This window comes from Podarcis bocagei (assembly GCF_964188305.1).
Source record: "Podarcis bocagei genome assembly, chromosome: 2".
NCBI lineage: Eukaryota > Metazoa > Chordata > Lepidosauria > Squamata > Lacertidae > Podarcis > Podarcis bocagei.
The window spans coordinates 95,330,026-95,351,517 of NC_138126.1; the positions used below are offsets into that span (position 1 = coordinate 95,330,026).

Consider the following 21,492-nt stretch of genomic DNA (forward strand, 5'->3'; position numbering starts at 1 on the left):
GCTGCTGTCAGAGGGAAATGTCACTGTTAAAGGGAGCCTTTTGCAGCAGGAGTTTGCAATGTATGAAAGAACCTGAAACGTCTAAGATAAGCAGTCAGGTCACACCTGGACTAGGACCAACTCAAACCTAACGAAAGCGACTCAGCTACGCTTGGCAAAGAAAAAGCGCTTTATATGCATTGAAGACGCATTCTAACACTTGTGACACCAGATGGCGCTGTGGAGTTCTGTTTTTGCCAACCGGATTTCTCATTCAACGTTAACGACGGGTTTAACCAAAACGCTTCTTTGATGTGTCTAGATCCAGCCCAGAACACGTCGTCGAGATGTGAAACAAGTGGGGTGGGGTGAAAGTGGGTAGCCTAAATGCTCAATTCCCTTATTTCCGGGAGGGTGGACTCATTGAACTTAATCCCTCATACGAGAAGTGAAAGCACTTTTCCGTGTTTTCCTTTACTTTCGTTTTGCGCGCGCCCGGTTGCTTCTTGCTGCTGGCTCACAAGCGGGGATTGCATGCTTCTTGATGCTCGCGCTTTCTACTTCTCAGGTAAGGCTTTTCCCAGTGGTGTTTTTTTTGGCTTCGGTCGCCCGTTTGAGAAAGCTGCAAAGGTCTTGCGAGGCTGGAGCGAAATCGAGTTCCTCTTACAACGACAGCGCTTAGAATCCGGAGTGGGAGAATCCGATCCAGGCTGCACGGCGTCAAGATTCATAGCTGTCAACGTTTCCCTTTTTTTAAGGGAAATTCCCTTATTCCGAATAGGATTCCTCGCAAGAAAAGGGAAAAGTTGACAGCTATGCTGAGGGTGCCTACTAGAGGGTTTACTTCGGGATGAACGCTGTCCGCTTTCCTTTAAATCCAAAACAGATTCTGGATTGGGAGCCGGGGAGCTGCGGGGGACAGCAGAGTCCCTTTCGTTTGCCAGCCATTTCCCTACTCAAAATCGCCTCCAGGTGCAGTTTAAGAATGCCTGGAGTGTACTCGCTGGATGCCAGCACTGATTTCGGCTCAGTTGCTGTTGTTGCTTAGTCATTTAGTCGTGTCCGACTTTTCGTGACCCCATGGACCAGAGCACGCCAGGCACTCCTGTCTTCCACTGCCTCCCGCAGTTTGGTCAAACTCATGCTGGCTCAGTCGCATCTTGTGGCAAATCCGTTCGGCTCTGCTGTACACAACGGAGTTCCCCTTTCCCAAGAACTAATGCACAGCTTAGCTATTGATTGAGTTTCTTCCAGAGAACCATAGTTGGCAGGGAAGGGGGGCGGGATTCAGGAAGAAAGTGATTGGACGCCTTAACAACTCTCCCCCCCACCCCCGTTCCCAAAGTAATGCAAAACAGATTATCCGGAAGGGATACTTCTTGTTGTTTTGTTTTTGCAACGTGACAGTTTTGCCCCTTAGGGTGCAAATACTGCACATGGAGTGGTTGGTATTCACATCAGTTTGACTTAGAGTTGACCCATTGAAATGAATGGGCCTGACTTAATTATGCTCATTAATGTTAATAGCTGTGCCTTGAGGAAAACTGAGTTTGAAGACAACATCCTTTGAATTAATGCTCATCTCCTAAATGAAAGGGTTTCTTTTCCTGAAGCCTTTTATTTGCCCTGTAGGGCAAAGGCTAGCCAGTTATTATAAGGCGGCTGCTAAAGAGCATACTCTGCATTGCATGAGGAGACCACTGAGTTTTGTTTACATGGGAATGGCTTATCTAACTTTGTACCTGGATCAAACTGGACTTCATAATGATACAAAGGTTGTGAGCCATCTCTGCCCAAGATCCCATGTAGTTCCAGGTGCTCATCCAGGGTCGTGTTTCCGCTGAAAACAAAATGCAGTGGAGGCTGCAGTGTCTTTAAGAAATATGGCTTAATTGCACATTTTTACACCTGAGTTTTTAGGGACGCGGGTGGCACTGTGGTCTAAACCACAGAGCCTAGGGCTTAGCGATCAGAAGGTTGGCGGTTTGAATCCCTGCGACAGGGTGATCTCCTGTTGCTCAGTTCCTGCTCCTGCCAACCTAGCAGTTTGAAAGCACGTCAGAGTGCAAGTAGATAAATAGGTACCTCCCTGGCAGAAAGGTAAACGGCGTTTCCGTGCGCTGCTCTGGTTCACCAGAAGCGGCTTAGTCATACTGGCCATATGACCCGGAAGCTGTATGCTGGCTCTCTCGGCCAATAAAGCGAGATGAGCGCCGCAACCCCAGAGTCATCCGCGACTGGACTTCATAGTCAGGGGTCCCTTTACCTCTACACCTGAGTTTAGATGAAGATGGTGCAGATCGTACAGCACTGTCATCTCAAGAGCCCTTTTCTTTATCTAAGTGTTGTTGTTGGGTTGGGAGAGTCTGGTTGTTTGTGTGCTTATTGCTGTTGAGCACTCAACTGAAGGTCTCTCTCTCTTCATCAGGGTAAAAATCTGATTGGCCTTGGATGGCCAACAGATCCATATGCTGATCTTGCAGACAAGGCGGCACTGTCCAGAAGAGCTAAAATTGAGGGACTGTAATGGAGGGAGGATGGACTTGTTACATGTAGTTAGCAAATGTTTGCTTTAACTGATTAACATTTAAATTAATTCCCCCAGATTACAGCTCTGCATTTTCCTTGTACATATCCCCGTTTCCTTTTAAAAAAATTAATCAGCTCAAGTTGCTCAGCTTTTAAAAAATAACGGAGAGGAGGAGTAAGACAACTTCCCTCTAATGTTCTACCATAAAAAATAAGGCTTCTGCCTCTCTCAATATTCCCATGCAATCTAACAGAGTTCCCTCACTCCATTACACTGCATAGGGCAGTGTTTCCCAACCTTTTTTGGGCAAAGGCACACTTGTTTCATGGAAAAAATCTCGAGGCACACCACCATGCCAGATGGGGAAAGGTCACTTTTTACTTATGTAAAAAACAAATAAAAAAAAATAGTAACAGCATAGAAGGTAATGGTTAGGCTAGCATCCCTCTTCCAAATATGCTAGGTTTTTATTTGCAGGGACTGTTCTACATGGGAAAGCATTCAGCACTGTCATTCTCCCATCTGCCATCTGAATTGGTACTATTCTGGGTCAACTTACTCTGCTGCATGTGTAGATGAAAATGGCACCAAGTGTGGGGGAGGGGGCAGAACAGGTTTCAGATACAGGATATTAAGCATACACGTACTTCAGATTGAACTGGTTGCTTGCTTTGCAAGTTTTCATTTCCCAAATGACTGCCTTGGCAAGCGCAATACCTACCAGGCTCAACGCCGGTCTCGCGCTGCCGCTTCCCGTGCTCTCAAGGACCCGGGAGGAGGAAGGCGTGAAGGGAATCCCGAAGGCGCAAAAACCTCGCGCATGCACAGGCCTTCCGCCTGCGACAGCCCAGTAGGCCGGCCGAAGCGAGCGGCGATGGGATGTGGGAGGGAGCTCGCTCGCCGCCCCGCGTGTGCCTATGTGGGGCACGTTACAGCCCCGTGACGTCAGCGCCACGCAGGCAGCCAGGCAGGCAGACGGCGAGAGCCCCGCGCTGGGCGGCCTCTCCTCGCCGCCGCCCCGCCTCTCGCCGCCCGACTCGCCCGCCTCCCTCCCACGGCACACCAGGCAACGTCTCGCGGCACACTAGTGTGCCGCGGAACACCGGTTGGGAAACACTGGTTTATTTCTTTGATGTCTGATGGGAGGGCATTCCACAGGACGGGCGCCACTACCGAGAAGGCCCTCTGCCTGGTTCCCTGTAACCTCACTTTTCACAGTGAGGGAATTGCCAGAAGGCCCTTGGCACTGGATCTCAGTGTCTGGGCTGAACGATGGTGGCGGAGACGCTACTTCAGGTATACTGGACCGAAACCGCTTAGGGCTTTAAAGGTCAGACCAACACTTTGAATTGTGCTCGGAAAGGTACTGGGAGCCAATGTAGGTCTTTCAAGACTGTCGTTACGTGGTCTCGGCGGCAGGTAGCAGCGCTCACAGCTTACGGACTGCACCGTGTAACAGGTGTCTGGCCCAGCAGCCTAAGGCGGACAAGCCACTGAAACAGGCATTCAGAATCCATTCATTTCATAAAACCTGCAGGGCTCAATCTCTGTGTTTGTGTATGTGTGTGTTTCTGTTTTGCCCAAGGGTCTGGGGGTGGGAGAGAGCTCTTTAGCATGATGCTTTTAAAACAATTAAATTATCAACAAACAAACGAATAGCAACGTCAGGTGCTACGGGGGGGGGGAGAGAAGGGGGCCTACTCGGAAGTAAATACTGCGTCCAGGCGCAATTAGCGCTGATTTAAGGTGCACCAAGACTGCCTAAAAACCTCACCAAAGATATGCAACAAAGCGCTTCGTTGCAGAGGGGAGAGTTTGTGCACCGTGGAGGCTGGAGGGCTTCTATTCTACATGCGGGGGTTGGGGGGGCGAGGAAAATGTGCTCCGTGGGGGGGGCGGGGAAGGCAAGAAAAGGAGCTGAGCTCTAACTATAGGCTCCCACGCTTGAGCAGGCCCGACTCGGTGGGGCGGACCACCCTCTCTCCTGGAGGAGGAGGAGGAAGAGGAGGAGGAGATTCCCATCCACGGCGTGGCCTCCCGCGCTCCTGAACGGGAAATCTCTGCAGCCCAAGACTCTCCGCGAGGCAGCTCCTCCCTTCCTGCCTTGAGCCGCCGCCAGCCGCGCCCCCCTCCCCAGTTATCTGCTGCCTGCCAAGCCCCGCCCCTCTTCATTGTCCTCCCCTTCTGTTTATACACAAAGACCCCCCATCTTCTTCCCCCTTCCCCTTCCTCCATCCCTCGCTTTTTTCCCTCTCTTTCCTTTTTTTAAAAAAATATTTTCTCTTCCCCTTCTTTTTTTCCACCCTTTCTTTTTTCTCTTTCTCCCCCCCCCCCCGCCCTCCTGCCTTCCTGGGTTAAAGGATTTGAGCAATGGGTCTGGAGGTGGAGCTCGTCGGAGGATTAGCCCGACTCGCCCGCCTCCCTCCCACGACACACCAGGCAACGTCCGGCGGCACACTAGTGTGCCGCGGAACACCGGTTGGGAAACACTGGCATAGGGGGTACAGATACAGATGGAATCCCCCAAAACCATGGAGACAAAAGAGTTCACCTCCTGCAGAGGCGCCATGGGACACCCCCATACCTCATGCAGAGTTTCGGGGTGCATCCTCGTTACTACCATGGGCTGTGAATGCACCTGGACTTTTTCGAAGCTTGTGAATGGGGCTGCAAACCTAGAGGGTGGAATTTGGGGCCAGCATCAGTTTTCACTATAATTCATGCACTTTGTGGAATTTGTCTTTCAGTTTTATGTTCCCAGAAACAGCATTATCTTTTTTAAGCAGCTTCAATTTTTCAAGTGGCTTTGTTTCTTAACTTCCTTCCTTAACAAGTAACATGCCTCTCTCCTGAGGTTTGACTTGTGGTTAACAGAACAGTGTTAATCCTTCGTGTCCATTCCTGCCAAAATTAATTTCTGTTTTGATTCGGTTTCATTTTCTTCATCCCCTAAGGCTTGGCTAAGGACCAGACCTGAAAGGAAGGGCCATAGGTCAATTGTAGATCATCTGCTGTGCAGGCAGAAGGTCCCTGGTTCAATCCCTGACATCTCCAGGTAGGGAATGTGCCTGACCTGAACCCATGGAAAGCCACTGCCAGTCAGTGCAAACAACACTGAGTTAGATGGAATAATTGTTTTATTCAGTATGAGGCAGCTCCTTATGTTTCCTATGGTGGTGGTTGTTTGTTTATTATTTATTTAATTTATATACCACCATATCCCAGAGATCTCAGGGCATTTCACAGAACAAAATCAAAATATAAAACCACAAAATATAAAATAAAAATAAAAACAACAGCCCAATAACTGTACCCCCCAAAAAAAACATTTTAAAAGGGCATCAGATGTCAATTAAATCAGTCAAATGCCTGGTGTTCCAGAGGTCAGTCAGGGCTTCAACAGGGGTGCTAGTCATATCAGCCAGAAAACCCCTCAGAGCCATTTTGAATCCCACTTGACCCATCAGCCTCCGAGGGCTAATAGATCCCCTGCCTCTGTGGAGGGGAGAAGGTGCTGACAACCTACCGTATTTTTCGCTCTATAGGACGCACTTTTTCCCCTCCAAAAACTAAGGGGAAATGTGTGTGCGTCCTATAGAGTGAATGCAGGCTGCGCGGCTAAGCCGAAAGCTTGGGGTTAGCTGCGCAAAGCCTCCACAGGGCAGCGGAGGCTTCAGAGGCTGTCCCCAAAGCCAGAATAGCGATACAGAGCGCTGCGCAGCTTGGGGATGGCTGTGCAACTGCTGCTGCGCTCTGGGGGCTTCAGGCAGCTATCCGCAAGCCTTTGGAGTGCAGCAGGAGTTCCCGCTGCACTCTGGGGGCTTGCAGATAGCCTCCTGAAGTCTGGAGAGTGAGAGGGGTTGGTGCACAGCAATCTCTTTTGCTCTCCAGGCTTCGCTTTGCTGGAGAGGCGCTGCACAGTTCTCCCTCTCTGCGCAGCACCCCTTCAGCGAAGCGGGAGGAGAAATGGAAGGGGGTCCGTTTCTCATGCCGCTTCGCTGAAGCGGCGCTGAGCAGAGAGGGGGAGAATTTTTTCCCCTGTTCTCCCCCTCCTATGGTCCGGTGCGTCCTATAGAGCGAAAAATACGATAAATCTCAACAGAAAGTGATCTGACCATGACTGATGTCTATGTCCCACCCCTTCAAATCACTGTCTTCCTGCCCAGTCGAGAAAACAAGGCCCAGAGCCTGGCCTGCCATGTGCATTGGGCCAGTGACATGTTGGGAGAGCCCCATGGTTGTCATGGGGGCCATGAGGTCCTGAGCTGCCCCAGACCAGCTGCCTGGGCACGGAAGTTGAAGTCTCCCAGTACCAGCAGTCTGGGAGTCCTCAACACCACCTCTGAGACCAGCCCAGTCAGTTCAGACAGGGAGACTGCTGGGCAGCAAGGCAGGCGGTAAACCAGCAGAATCCCTTATCTGTCCCGATTGCCCAACACCAGGAACACCCACACACCCGACTGGACAGAGAGTCTGGAGATGGAGAGACTCTATAGACCACAGCAGCTCCCCCTCCTCGACCCTTGAGTCTGGCCTGATGCTGTACTGAGTACCCAAGTGGGCACAGCTGGGTGAGACCCACTCCACCCTGTTTTTTTGTTTTGCTTTGTATTGTACTGTACCTTTAAAAAAAAAATTATTCAAAGTTATAACAAGACATATTATCCAAAAACATATCCTTATTCCCCCCATTTTTCCTCCCACCCCCCACAGAACCCCACCCCACCCCACCCCACCCCACCCCACCCCACCCCCCGACTTCCCTCAGTTCCAGTCTTTGGATTCTCCATTCATCCTTAAAGTCACAGTTATCCTTGTCCCATAGCTTATAGGTCAATTTTGCCAGTTCTGCATAGTCCATCAATTTTTCTTGCCATGATTCTTTAGTTGGGTCCACCGTGTTCACCCACCCAGGTTTTAGTGATACATGCCAGATCAGCCTCCTCATCCATAATCAGATCATGGATGAGGGAGATTTTATTCTGGGCAGACCTGGCACTCAACAGCAGCAGTTGCAGACCCAAGGGCTGGCTGATATGACAACAACAATTCCCTAGGTTGAAGGGGGGGGGGTTGGCACACGGCATGGTCACTAACTGCCTGTGCCGTATGCCCCTTACCTGGCCTGCCCCTCCTCCCACGCCATACCTCCCTCTACCCAGTGGCGAAGCTGCGTGCTCCACTACTGGGGGCGGAGAGCAGGCAGGGGCGTGGCTGGTGCCCCCAGGGGCGTGGCATGCCTCCCAAGGGCGTGGTACGTGGGGGCAGTGTGCAGCACATGTCCAGGGGGGCTGCCATGATAGCAACCTACCAGAATAGTGGTGCTGGGGGCGGTCCGTTTCCTCTGCACTCCTGTTCCTCCGCCAGTGCCTCTATCCGCAACCCCCCCCCCCGCCGCCCGCTCTCCCCTGCTCCTCTCCTCCCAGGCACATCCCACAAAATGCCCTTACAACTCAGTTAAAAACAGTTAAAACACTTAAAAAAAAAACCTTTAAAGGATATAAAAAACAATTTAAAAGCAATTTAAAAGAAGAAGCCCTCTCTGCTGAGCAGCGGCAGCAGCACCTGTCAGGACCCACCCTGGGCCAGGTGGATAGAGGCAGGAGCAGGACTCTAGGGCTCTCAGCAGGGTTTTAAGCAATAGCTGGGCTGGGGAGGAGCCAGATTAGGTTTGTGGCATGGGAAGCCTTTAACTGGGTTGTGGGTTTTTTTTGCCCTGAATACAGTCCCAAATCAGAATTTGACTACTACTGCGCTGGCATTTTCCTCTTATCAGAGGAAGTGCACAATTTGATCCAGCTACACAAGACCGAACTGAGTGACAAACCTCACAATCAGGATAATGTACAGTGGTACCTCGGGTTAAAAACTTCATTCTGGAAGTCTGTTCTTAACCTGAAACTGTTCTTAACCTGAGGTACCACTTTAGCTAATGGGGCCTCCCACTGCCACCATGCCACCACCACTCTGTTTCTGTTCTCATCCTGAAGCAAAGTTCTTAACCCGAGGTACTATTTCTGGGTTAGCGGAGTCTGTAACCTGAAGCGTCTGTAACCTGAAGCATCTGTAACCCGAGGTACCACTGTATATTCCTAACCAGGTTCGGTCACAGAGGTCAAGCGGGCATAAAAACCCAAAGCTCGCCTGTTTTTGTTTCTCTTTTGATTTTTGGACATTTGCCCAAAAAGGTCAAGGACAAAGGCCAGGATTTCCTGCACAATCTGTCTTAAAAAAAAAATGCTGTGCACTTTCGGAGCTGGGCTCTACCTCTGGACCTCTGCCAAGGTTCCTTCACCTCTTTGAGGACCTCAGTTCTAGCATGGGAATTTCCTGCTTTTGTGTTTTCATGCATCTTATCGTTTGTATTTGTATTACTGGGTGGAATCTCCCTTTCAGTTCTTAGATAGTTTGAGAGCAGAGTTTGCTGTGATGTGACCTAGAGATAAAGCTGCAGGCTGGAGAGCCAGAGAAGTAGAGCACAATATTTGATTTCTGCTTGAATCTTGAGGCTGCCGCTATGGGAGAAACAAGACCCTCTTGGGGTGTTAATGCTGTGAGCCCCTCCATCCTTGAACTCCTGGGATCTCATACCGCTTGGAGATTGGGGTGGCATGCAGCAATATACCGGAAATCTGCATCCAATGCAGATATGGTCTTATTTTTTCTTGTTTATTCCTGTTGCAAAGTTGGTAACTGGTGATAAGGAACTGTGAACAGGATACTCTTGTCTTGTCTGTAAGATATGAGCAGCACTCCCTCTGTTGGTTGAAAAGATAATGACATGGTAGATCCTTATTCAATAGCAAAATGGACCTATGCTATTTTTTCTGGCAAGGAAGTTGCTTCAGAGCTAGTGTTCTGGGATTCAAACCTTAGGAATTGTTGTTATTCATGTTTATAGCATGATAACCTAAAGTCTAAATTGTAGGGAGTTGGACTGCAGCCTCTTGGGTCTCGTTGGGTCACCATCCTCTTGCCCACTGGAGCAAATAAAGAACCTCATGTTCAGCAGGGAATGCAAGCAAATAATGTAGAGGGAATTTAAAAATGGGTCCCTACCTGTAGTAGTCTGAGGCCATACAGCCATCTTCTGCCATCTTAGGTCGCTGCCACCTCATTTGCATAGAGGAGGCCTGTGCTTGGCAAGGTTTCTACGTGCTGGATATGAGCAGCCTTTATATGAATGTTGGTTCCGCACTGAGGTTGGTAGACAGCGGCCACAGAGCACTGTTGTACCAGTCATGGTTCTCCCCAAAGAATTTTGGGAACTGTAGCTTGTTCCCCTGTTTCTTTCACGGGGGGGTTAACAATTAATCCCTCTTGCCAGGAAACCCTGGGAATTGTAGTTCTGTGAAGGGAATACAGTTGTATTTTAGATTTCAAACGCCTTGGCTCTCGAACGATCAAAACCCAGGTGTGAGTGTTCTGGTTTTCGAACAATTTTTGGAAGCCGAACGTCCAGTGTGGCTTCCAATTGGCTGCAGGATGCTCCTGCAGCCAATCGGAAGCTGTGCCTTGGTTTTCAAATGGTTTCGGGAGTTGAACGGAGTCCTGGAATGCATTCTGTTTGAGAACCAAGATATGATTGTAGAGTTCTCTTAAGAACTCTCAGCACCTGTAACAAACTATGCTCCCAAGGATTCTTCGGGGGAGCTGTGACTGTTTAAAAGGGTATAACTGTAGCCTTATGAGGCTTTGCCCTTGGGTGGGAAAAATATTGCGCCTGGGAAAGGGAAGTGGGAGTCAACAGACACTCAAGGAATAGTTTCGGAGAAAAGGCTTTTATTTCTACCATCCATGAACTGGTAGAAGGAGCAAGTGTGATAAGTCACAAAAAGCATGCATGAGTTTACAATCATGTGCACAAGCATATATACCCCTTTCCAGTTCCCTCCTCCTTTCTCCTCCCTCAGGAGTCCTGCCCCATGTTGAGGTTCCTGAGCATGTACAGAAAGCTGTCTTGGAACTATTGTGGACTCTTGGCAGGAAAGGGGGTGAGGGGGTTTTCAGAGTGTTCCCGTAGTTTCATTCTTGTGCTTTGGCATGGTTCCCGGAGAGAAAGCAAGTTGCAATGTGGTTCTGAGAAATGCCTGAGAAGACAATGGGCTCTGTTCTCTACCTTGTTGCAATCTTTTTAGTTACAGCAAGTGGAATGTTTCTGATGCTTAGCTGCTGAGAAAATGATTTTGAAAAGCTTTGAGCCTGCTTGGGGGGGGGGTGTGACTTCGGGCCTAGGTGAAGTCACCTGTCCTCACCTTCCTTCATAACCAGTGCTTTTTTCCTAAAAAAAATGTTTAGGGGTAGTCTCATTTTCCTACTCATATTGAAATACTGCCCCTCAATGAGGCCAAACGTAAATTCACAAAATGTTTAGGGGTATGCGTCCCCCCAGAAAAAAACCACTGGGTTTAACAGTGCTTTAATGAAAAAGGATGACGTGGCCAAAATATCCCATATGATCTCAGTTCCTCACAAGACTTTACTGGATGTATGTACACGCAGATACAATAAGTATTTCTCAGGAGACTATCAGAAAGGGACAACACTAAAAAATTAGGGGTGGTCAACGAGGGACACTGTTGAATTGATACTTTAAGAGAGGTTGACACCAGCACCGCCAGCCCTCCGCTGGGCCTTCCATACTTTGCAGTTTTAAGAGCTGGTTGAGTGTAACTTGTAAAACCCTGTAATTCAACCATAGCGCCCTCTTTTGCCCAAGTTTCTTGAAGAAAGATGATATCATGTGTTTGTAGATAGGAACAGAAATCACTGTAAATCAATGCAAGAGGATGACGTGGCCAAAATATCTGTGCCCCACTGGATTTTGAAGGCCTCCATCCCCAATGGGTACCTTTCAAATATATGAGCAGTTGCTTTTTATGCCTCCTTCCAGGAATTTCTTCCCTTCCGCAAGAAGTAGGGAAGACTCCCTTCTGTGACTGACACCCAGTCACATTCATGCTTGCTGATTGATCGCCAGTCCCTTCATATTATGAAGCAGTAGCAGACAATGCGGTGATGACATTTACCTGACTTCCCAAAAGGCGATTCAGTGCCGCTTACTGGGAAGGAGAGAGCAGCACAATGCAGACATACCTGCAAGAGCACCAGACTGGCTTTGCTGGTGCATTTGCATTGTGATGGCAGTGACTAACCTGCTGGGAGGTCAGGTAAGCACCTCCATACCATTCACTACTGTTACAAAGTGATTTCACACTTCTCCAACATCTTCTTTGTTCTGCAATATTTTTGGTGTTGTTTTTTGTTGTTTTTTTTTTTAAAGGATGAATCAACTTCAGAGGTAGAATGTGAAGGACTTTGTTGGAAGTGGTCTTCTTTCAAATCCGTTTCAACTGCATGAAAATGGAGAAGGACTCTCACAAATCCTCTTTTCTCAACAGGTGAACAACGAGGTCTTTTTCAGGTGTGCAACATGGTGTCAGAAACCTCTTCCAGCAGTGGGGCTGGCCTGTAGCACTATTTCAACATCGTCCCGATGGCATCCCTCCAGCTCTTACCTCTGTGCTTCCTATTAGTAACCACTCAGGGATCTAATGGTAAGCATTCCTATTTCCATTGGTGACTGTGGGGTGCTTTGGAATTATCTTTTTCTCTTACTTTTGCCTTTCATTGCACAGGGATAGGCGATAGCCCCAGCTTTCAATACTAAAAATATGTACCAGCTGCTCTGTGTTCAGGTATTCTGAGCTATTAAGCACATTTCTGAACAATGAGAGCTGTATTTCAGTAATATTACATAAATCTTGGTACAACTACAGCCATGGTGCATAAATCCTGATTAAGTACAGCTGTGCAAATTCTCTTGCCATGCATACCTTTCTAAGGGATGCTAGGCAGAAAGATGAGTCTGGTGTTGACCTTCAGAAGTTGGACTACAGGTCCCATAATCCCTCACCATTGGCCATGCTGGCTAGGAATGATGGAAGTGGAGTCCCACAATATATTGAGGAACACAGGCTCTGCTGTCAGCAATGGCTAACATGGGTTGTGCTTTGCAGATTGTATACAAAGTGGTCCTTATGTGCTAATTTATGCTCCCTACCTATTGCTGTTGGTGATGGATTATATACTTTCCTGGCCAGTGCTCCTAACCAGATTTAAATGATTGAGTATTATAAAATAATAATAATAATAATAATAATAATAATAATAATAATAATAATAATAATAATAATAATAATAATAATAATAATATCATCTTTATTGTCATTGCCCCCTCTCGGGGACAACGAAATTACTTGGCTGCTCCATCCACCCAGGTAGGGCACTCCACACAAAATCAAAACAACTATAAAAACACTAATTAAAACAATACAGTATAATACAGCAAGGAAGATTAGATGACTTTCAAAGTCCAGGCTTCCCATTCAGGGCCAAGATCGCTCTGGAGAAGAAGCTGTTCTTAAGACGGCTCGTTCTTGTCTTCATCGTCCTGTATCTCCGTCCCGACGGCAGGAGCTCGAAGAGACAGTGACCAGGATGCGATGGATCTTTTACTATGTCCAGTGCCTTCCTATGGCACCTTGTGGCATAAATCTGCTCTAAGGTGGAGAGTGGGCAGCCAACAATGCTCTCTGCTGCCTTAACAACTCTGCACAACCCCAACCTGTCCTGGGTAGTACAGCATCCGTACCACACACACCACTCCCTTCTAGCTTGTCTCCTTTTACTATTTTTCCCACAGCTTTATACTCCGACATGCATTTGTACAGGAGTAAGATGTTCAGCCCAAACCCACTCAGCATTTTATGGTACAAGCCTATACATGTCTACTCAGAAGTAAGCACCAATGAGACTCCTTCTTCCCCAAATTAATGCCTTCCAGCTGTTCTGGACTACGGCTCCCATCAGTACCAGCCTGCATGGCCAACAGTGAGGGATTATGGGAGCTGTAGTCTAACTTCTGGAGGTCAGCATTAGTCTCATCTTTCTGTCCAGCATCTCTTAAAAAGGATGGGAGTTCCAGGTGGAGAAAGGCTTGTTTACGCTAACTGGTGGCAGCTTTCTGATGCCTTAGGATTGTACCTTTTGCTAGCCTTAGGGTACAATCCTTATCTCAAGGGCTAAAACAGCCTTTACTAAACTTCCCTCCAAATGTTGTGGACTACAGCTTCCATCAGAGAGGCCAAGAGGTGGAGATGAGTCAGGCTGGTGAAGAGTCATACTGTAGGTGTCTTTCCCTCCTGCTCTGGCAAATTCCCACCCCCCACCCATCTCCCAGAACCAGGAGTGGTATGAAAGGGAAGGAGCAAAGACAGGTGCACAGGTGCAGTCTCTGATTGCTTGTGGGGGGGGGGGAATCCCGGAGATGAGGGGACTTTGGCAGCTGTGGGGAGGTGGGGGTCTTCAGTCTCAACAACTGCTTCACAGGAGTAAGACCTACTGGAGATGAGTCGCTGTGCTTATTAGGCCTGACACTCCTGTGCAGATTATACTTTTGGTAATAAAGAGTTAATTCCAACTTTCACGTTGTGATTTACTGCTGGTTTGCTTCTGACACTGAGCTACAGCCATCCCTGACTGACATAATAGTGCCTTTTAATTGCCTGTTTCAGTGCTTGAATCAACTGATGCATTTGCTATGTCTCCCCACCCCATTTTCTCTCAGAATTCCCAAATTTCACATGTGTCGAAGATGTTATTGCAGCGCTTGGGAAAACCGTTAACCTTACATGTGAGAACAACAAAGCAATGCTAAATGCAACAGTGAAGTTCTGTCATAATGAGACAAGTTGTCCACAGGAAAGTGACCTCAACTCAATAAGAAATAAATATATTACTGACAATGGAAGAATTTCATTGATGGTGATAAATCAATCGGTTATCCTCTGTGTCCACAAAGTAAAAATATCTGACCAAAGACATTATAAGTTTTTTTTGGAAGCTGTTAATGGAGATGATCACAACAAAATTATATATCTAAAGGTTGTTGGTAAGTTTAAGCCAATGAACAACGGACATCAAGAACTCTGGGTTTGATGGAGCATGGGTTGGGGCTGGTGTCAAAAGCAAGGTGATATTAAAGTAATGAAAATGCATATTGGAGGAAGTGTGGGCATGCTAAACATATAGCAAACCCAGTTCTGTTTCTGAAAAAATAATGACCTTTAGTTGAATGTGGTCCATAATAGTCTGGGAACAATTTCTTTATTGTTCTATTTACATACGTAGGTACTTGGCTGCAAAATTTTGTTCCACCCCAGATAAAGCTGGTGACAACCTTTATAAAATTCTAGTGCCAGTTAAAGGCCTATTTATTACACAGAATCATAGAGTTGGGAACAATTTCTTTATTGTTCTATTTACATACGTAGGTACTTGGCTGCAAAATTTTGTTCCCCCCCAGATAAAGCTGGTGACAACCTTTATAAAATTCTAGTGCCAGTTAAAGGCCTATTTATTACACAGAATCATAGAGTTGGAAGGGACCCTTAGGATCATCTAGTCCACCCCCCTGCAATGCAGGAATGGGCAGCTGTCCCATACGGGAATTGAAGCTGCAACTTTGGTGTTATCAACACCACACACTAACAAACTGAACTATTTCCTGAGGCTTTGTGGTGAATTGTTGACTGCTGAGCTTATTATGTTATTTTAGATTTCTTCAGTCAGTTGTTTGCTTGTTTGTTTACTTATTTCTATACCATCCTTCACCCAAGGATCACAGGGCAGTTTATGATATAAAAACACAAAAATACATATCACAGTAACAAACAAAAACAATACCACCCCTACACACACACACACACACACACACAGAGAGAGAGAGAGAGAGAGAGAGAGAGAGAGAGAGAGAGAGAGAGAGTTAGTTTAAAAGGCCATAATTTATCTTGGTTGGCTGGTGGTTTTGTTTATGTACATGAGATGTCTTCAACTAAGTCCTACTCAAAGTAAATTCAACAGAATTAATGAACTTAAGTTTGTAATGTCCATTAATTTCAATGTGTCTGCTCTGAATAGGACTATCTTATGCTTTTAACTACTGATATTGTAACCCACTTTCAGCTTCTTTTTCATAATGCAAAGTGGGGCTAGAAATATTTTAATTGAATTGATTAAATAAGTTACCACCTACATATTTTCCAGCACCGTATTCTGAACCTCAAATCAAAATCCAGAAGGACACTGTGGTGTGCACAGCGTCAGGAGGGCATCCACAGAGGCAGCTCTATTGGTTTGGTGACCATGGAACCAACCTGACTCACAATTCAAAACTTGTGTCTTTGAAAAATGAAGATGGTTCATTCTCTCTCATCAGTACTCTTCAGCGGCAGTCTCTTGACAGTGGCACGATATGCTGCTCCATCCTGAACAACAACACAAATTGTGATAATCCCCAGGGTGAGTTCAACAAAAATGTCTTGTTGCCTACAGACTAAACTGTCCAGAAAGCCATGGCAGTGACACTGGCTTGGATCCATTTCAAAATCAACTTTAACTTGTACTGTAGTGGAAGATTTTTGGGTGGGGAATGGGTATTTTGAGAGCAAATTAACTGACAGGAAACTGGTTGTGATTTTGATTATGTTGTGAACTGCCCTGAGATCTATGGATGAAGGGTGGTATACAAATTTAATAAATAAAGAATAATAAAATAATAATAATCTAGATGGGAATGTGTTTTGGGGGGAGGGGTGAATTGGAAAGAAATGATTGGTGGGTTTAATGTTTGGAGCCCAGAGCCCAGTCTCTGCTCTGTACTGGGGTCACTTCTAGAGAACCTGTTTATTGAGCATTCATCCTGATTTTTTGTGTGTGGGGATGTTAAGCAATCAATGATGTTTCATCAAGCAATCGTTACCCCACACTTTCTGGTGTGTTTTCCTGTCAGATTAAGTCAGAATTGTGGGGTGGGTGAGTTTGTTATGCAAGAGCTCCAGATTAAGTTTAACTGAGCAACCTGAATTTCCTGTGTCAAGAGCCCAGGCTGCCATCTTGATAACACAGCACGTAAGTCGTAATTAGCTAGAAGATTTATTGCGATACAAACAATTAGTCTCGGACGTCTAACCAAGCATCTGTGCCTTACGAGTCAGTTGACCCTTCTGAGGAGTGCTTCCTGGTTCTGCAGAATATCCTGAACCTATGACCCTTATGTCTCTGGGTTTGTTTCCTGTCTAATACCTTTCCCATACATCTACTCTTTGGGCTCAGGGGATTAATTGCCTCCTCTTCCAGTGAAGAAATGCTACCCCTCCTGCTTTCTGAGCCTTCCTGTGCTTCTTAAGCGAGTTGACTTCTCTCCCTTCCACTCTCTGCTAACACCTTATCTACATTCCATTCCTTGTCAGGAGGAGGGGAGGGGGGCTGCTCCCAGCTGTCTGACTGCTTCCTAACTCATGCTGTATTTCTCTACTTGGGGCAGATGTGTTCATGACATCCTGGTATGTGATTGAATCCTACCCAAAATAGCAATGGTCTACAAGTGCCCTGAGTTTGTGGCCTTAGCTAGTCACTTATTTTGAGCTAATCCAACACTGCTCCTTGCAGTAATCATTTCGTACCCTCCAACATTTTTCAGATTAAAATAGGGACGTACTATTCTAACATCATCATCACCATCATCATCATTTTATTATTTATACCCCGCCCTTCTGACTGGGTTGCCCCAGCCACACAGGGTGCATTCCAACATATATAAACATTGAACAACTTCCCTGTTGTTTAATGAGATGTCTTCTAAAGGTTGTATAGTTACTTATCTCCTTGGCTCAGGGGTTGGATAACTCCATACCCTCCAGCATTTCCCCAATGAAAATAGGGACGTTGTAAGGAAAGTGGGACATTCTGAAATCAAATCAGAAACTGGGATGACTTCTATAAATCCAGGACTATCCCTGGAAAATAGGGACACTTGGAGGGTCTGCCATTTGCACATCTCCAGGAAGCTTACAAGCAGGATCCAAGGACCACGGCCTTTCCCTCTCATCTGTCTCCTGCATCTGGTATTCAGGGGTGTACTGCCCCAGAACATGGAGGTTTTATAGGAGCGACTTCCACTGACAGATTCATGATGGAGGAGTGGAGCTGAGGAAAGGGATGTTGGCAGTGGTTTTATGATTATTTGTAGCTTCCTCACTTTTTTGAGCTACTGGTGGCTTGATTGTACCTGAGACTTGGGTATTTGCAGATTGTCATAGTCAGTTGTGTCCAAAGATACAATTCACTCCAGATGTTGCTTTTTTTCTCTTCCCCTCCTGTACAGGTTCTGCTCTTGTTCGTGTTGGAAATGAAACAACTACCAATAAAGTATCACAAGATGCAGAAAAGAAAATATTAATTCCAGTTTTCATCGTTGTTATCCTGGCAGCCATTTGTGCTGTTACGTTTTTTCATTGCAGAAAGAAGAAAGGTCAGTTTTTATAAGAATTGGCTGGGGATTCGTGTTTTTCTTCCCAGGATATCATTTGGAAACATATGGGGGAGGAAACTTCTCCAGGGAGCTTATATACATGTGTGTGTGTTTGTGTGTGTATTACAAGAAAGATCTGTGTGGAGCATATAATTTACTTATTAGAATAATTGTTCCCCCACAATCTTTGGGACTCAACACTTCAGTTTTGCCTATAATAAGCCTACCCAGGCACCAGATGATGCTCGCTGTAGCATTTAAATTTCTTCAGCTTGAATCCAGAGGAACTACCACACAGTCCAGCCATGCACCCCAAGTCTGCCTCAAGATCAAACTCTTCCAGTGTGAAGTGTGCCTGGGCTGGGGTGATGCGAAGGTAGGCATTCCTCGTTGAGCCTTGAGCTGGGTGGCTGTCCTACTGCAGAGTTTAGGCTGGAGAAGTTTTTGCTGCCATGATGAAATCACTACAAAGGCAAAACGTGCTTGCTGTTTTGTAGATTCATGCACAGGAGTTTGCGGGAGGACAGAGAAGGTCCCCCTCTCCAAGGGTTCGACTTCACCTGAATACACCAGTCCACCTGAATCAGTGATATCCAGAGTTCAAAGATAAACAAGAACACCCGGTTTTACTGCTCTTATGGCGTGGGTGTCTAGACTCTGGCTGGGGGAGCCATGGGGTGGGTAGTAGAGTGCTTGGGTGCATTGCTTTCCCCCTGACCACAACATTTGTTTTTCTTTTGGCTTCAACTATTTTTTAAAAATTCACCTGCGAAAATTCTATATTTGAAGTGAAACTAATAAAATGCCAGAGAAACTGTGAGCATTGTGACTTGTTACAGCCACATAAAGCGTTTTCACCATCATGGAGTTCAAGCCAAGAATTATGCATATGTGCAACGAAAAGGCAACACAAACCACAACATTTCTGTGAAGAGTCAACAACTTGACTTTGAGTGAAAATGTTTAACAGCTTTTACAATAGTTTAGATGAAGTTTCAGCAAAGTATATAACCAGCGGCTACCAGGACATAGATGCCTTATTTTCTAAAGAGTGGAATGGATGGGGTAAAAGTTGACAGAAAAATACATAATTCTTCCTCTCCTCCCATCTGATTTGCCTTTTCTGGTTTCCCTTTGTTTTGTCATTCCTCAGGTGCAATAAGGAATAAATATCTCCAGCGGCTTTTCCTATCTGAAGGTAAATATCTATTAAGTCTGCTAGTTAGTACTGCAGTTAATAACACAGGAAGAAAGGTGTATACATTGCTCTGGCCTTTTCAACATTGGCATGTCATAGAAAAATATTTTAGATATTATGCTGATAGGCGAATGATTTCTTAGTTCATTGCAATCAGTGGCATTCTTGCTGTCATCATTATTCTTTCTTTCTCCTAGAGATGATATAGGAATGTCAGTGACAAACCAAATTGAAGCAAATGCAGTGACTGGATCAAGAAACACATGGAAAACTGTAACACTGTGGGACTCTGCAATTCAGATTGCGAAGGCAAGGGACTTCTGCTCTGCAAGCCCATCTTACGACATCTCTAAGCCATTTTAGTGTCTTATTAGTCAAGAAAGACTTGCCTTTCATGTGAAAGAATCAGTCTGCTGTTTGGATTCCACTTCTTTCTCCAGCATAATAAAATGCATCTTTCTCCAGGTTTTGAACAGGGTTGTTTTCCTGCAGCACTCCTTTATATAGCATCTGTAGATAGTCCTCTCTGTAATAGTTGCAGCAGACTAGGTATATTAATGTGGCAGCAACAGTATAGTCATCTGCATTCAAATCTCACCTTTGTTAAATACCTTCTGAAAAGCCTTGGACAAATCATGTGTCAGAATTGTGATCTAAAGGTGCAAATAACAGACAGATAGATTAGATAGATAGATAGATAGATAGATAGATAGATAGATGATAGATAGATAGATAGATAGATAGATAGACAGATGATAGATGATAGATGGATAGATAGATAGATAGATAGATAGATAGATAGATAGATAGATAGATAGATAGACAGACAGACAGACAGACAGATAGATAGATAGATAGATAGATAGATAGATAGATAGATAGATGATAGATAGACACCGTATATACTCAAGTATAAGCCAACCTTTTCAGCACATTTTTTATGCTGGAAAAGCCCCCCTCGGCTTATACTCGAGTGAGGCAGGCGGCGGAGGGACAAGCAGCCCAAAAGGTGCCTCGGCTTATATTTGGGTCGGCTTATACTCGAGTATATACACTGTATGTATGTATGTATGTATGTATGTATGTATGTGTGTGTATATATATATTGTAAGTGTTATTGTTTTGTCTTTATTTTTTAAGAATATATTTACTGTACTCATTTGAAGAGGCCTTGTGATTATTACTTTTTTTGAGGGTGTGTGTCTTCAAATAAAAATACCTGAACTGTGGAAGAATAATACTACTGAACTATTTTAGTAAACTCCCCCTGCCCCCAGAACTGCCCCCAGCTTAGTCTACCAGCTCCTGAAAGGAGTGTCTTAGCAAAGTAGCTGAGAAGTGGCACAGCCAACTATACAACTATTGGTCAGTTTTGGTTTCACCCACACTAAGGAGTGAAGCCCCATTGAACAGAATTGCAATCTCATTTTCATTTTCATTTATGGGACCAGTCAATTGCTCTGGTTTTACCTCTGATTTAAAACCTGGGGTGGTAGCAATGTTTACTTAACTTGGGCTCCTATACAAGCTCTGGGAACTCCACAAGAAGGGGAAATCTTTATAATCCAATGAGTTCTTCACTGGCTCAGATTAAAATCCAAGCTGTGGAAAAAACTTCTGCCTCCTCCTGCCTCTCCCTGCCAGCTCCACTCACCATCTTTGAATTTAGCCTTCACAGCACCCTCATTTCAGTCCCCATGTTAGCTAATACAGCAAAAGACTACTGTACATTCCTTTGTGAAGAGGAAGGAGGAGGGGTAGAATAAAGAGTCTGTTAGACGCACATAACTCACCCCTCCCACCTGATATGGATAGTGGCTATATCTGAGGATTGGGGGAAAGGAGGTATGTGTGCTTTTAAAAGTTTATTTTCATAACTTTGGTTAATTTTCAAATTACAGTGGTACCTCGGGTTACATACGCTTCAGGTTACATACGCTTCAGGTTACAGACTCTGCTAACCCAGAAATAGTGCTTCAGGTTAAGAACTTTGCTTCAGGATGAGAACAGAAATCGTGCTCTGGCGGCGCAGCGGCAGCAGGAGGCCCCATTAGCTAAAGTGGTGCTTCAGGTTAAGAACAGTTTCAGGTTAAGAACGGACCTCTGGAACAAATTAAGTACTTAACCTGAGGTACCACTGTAATTGGAGCAGAGTGATGGCAAGCTTGCTCCTTGCTTCTGAAAGAAAAAAGAAGAAGAAATGTCTCTCTTGTTAGCTTATGTTAGTGAGAGTTCCATTCTGTGGCAATTGTGCATGATCGAATCCCCACAGATTAACAAACAGAATTACAATTTTTTCCATTTTTGGCTGGCAGCATGGTGCCCTGGAAGCAGAGCTGCTGGGACAGAGAGGGGACATTTTGTCCTGGATTGGGGGAGAGTGTAAGGAGACAACATCTAGGAGCACCAGCC

At 45.7% G+C, this 21,492-nt stretch overlaps 1 protein-coding gene across 1 annotated transcript; it reads left to right on the forward strand.

The window, feature by feature from the left end:
* The first annotated feature begins 361 nt into the window (after window positions 1–361).
* On the forward strand, window positions 362–19,825 carry LOC308582391 (butyrophilin-like protein 2). Its single transcript, XM_081185448.1, has 7 exons — window positions 362–547; window positions 11,911–12,066; window positions 14,139–14,462; window positions 15,617–15,871; window positions 17,736–17,882; window positions 19,036–19,080; window positions 19,278–19,825. Exons 2-7 carry the CDS (start codon window positions 12,006–12,008, stop codon window positions 19,286–19,288), a joined length of 843 nt encoding a protein of 280 aa, XP_081041574.1. The 5' UTR covers window positions 362–547; window positions 11,911–12,005; the 3' UTR covers window positions 19,289–19,825.
* The last annotated feature ends 1,667 nt before the right edge of the window (window positions 19,826–21,492 follow it).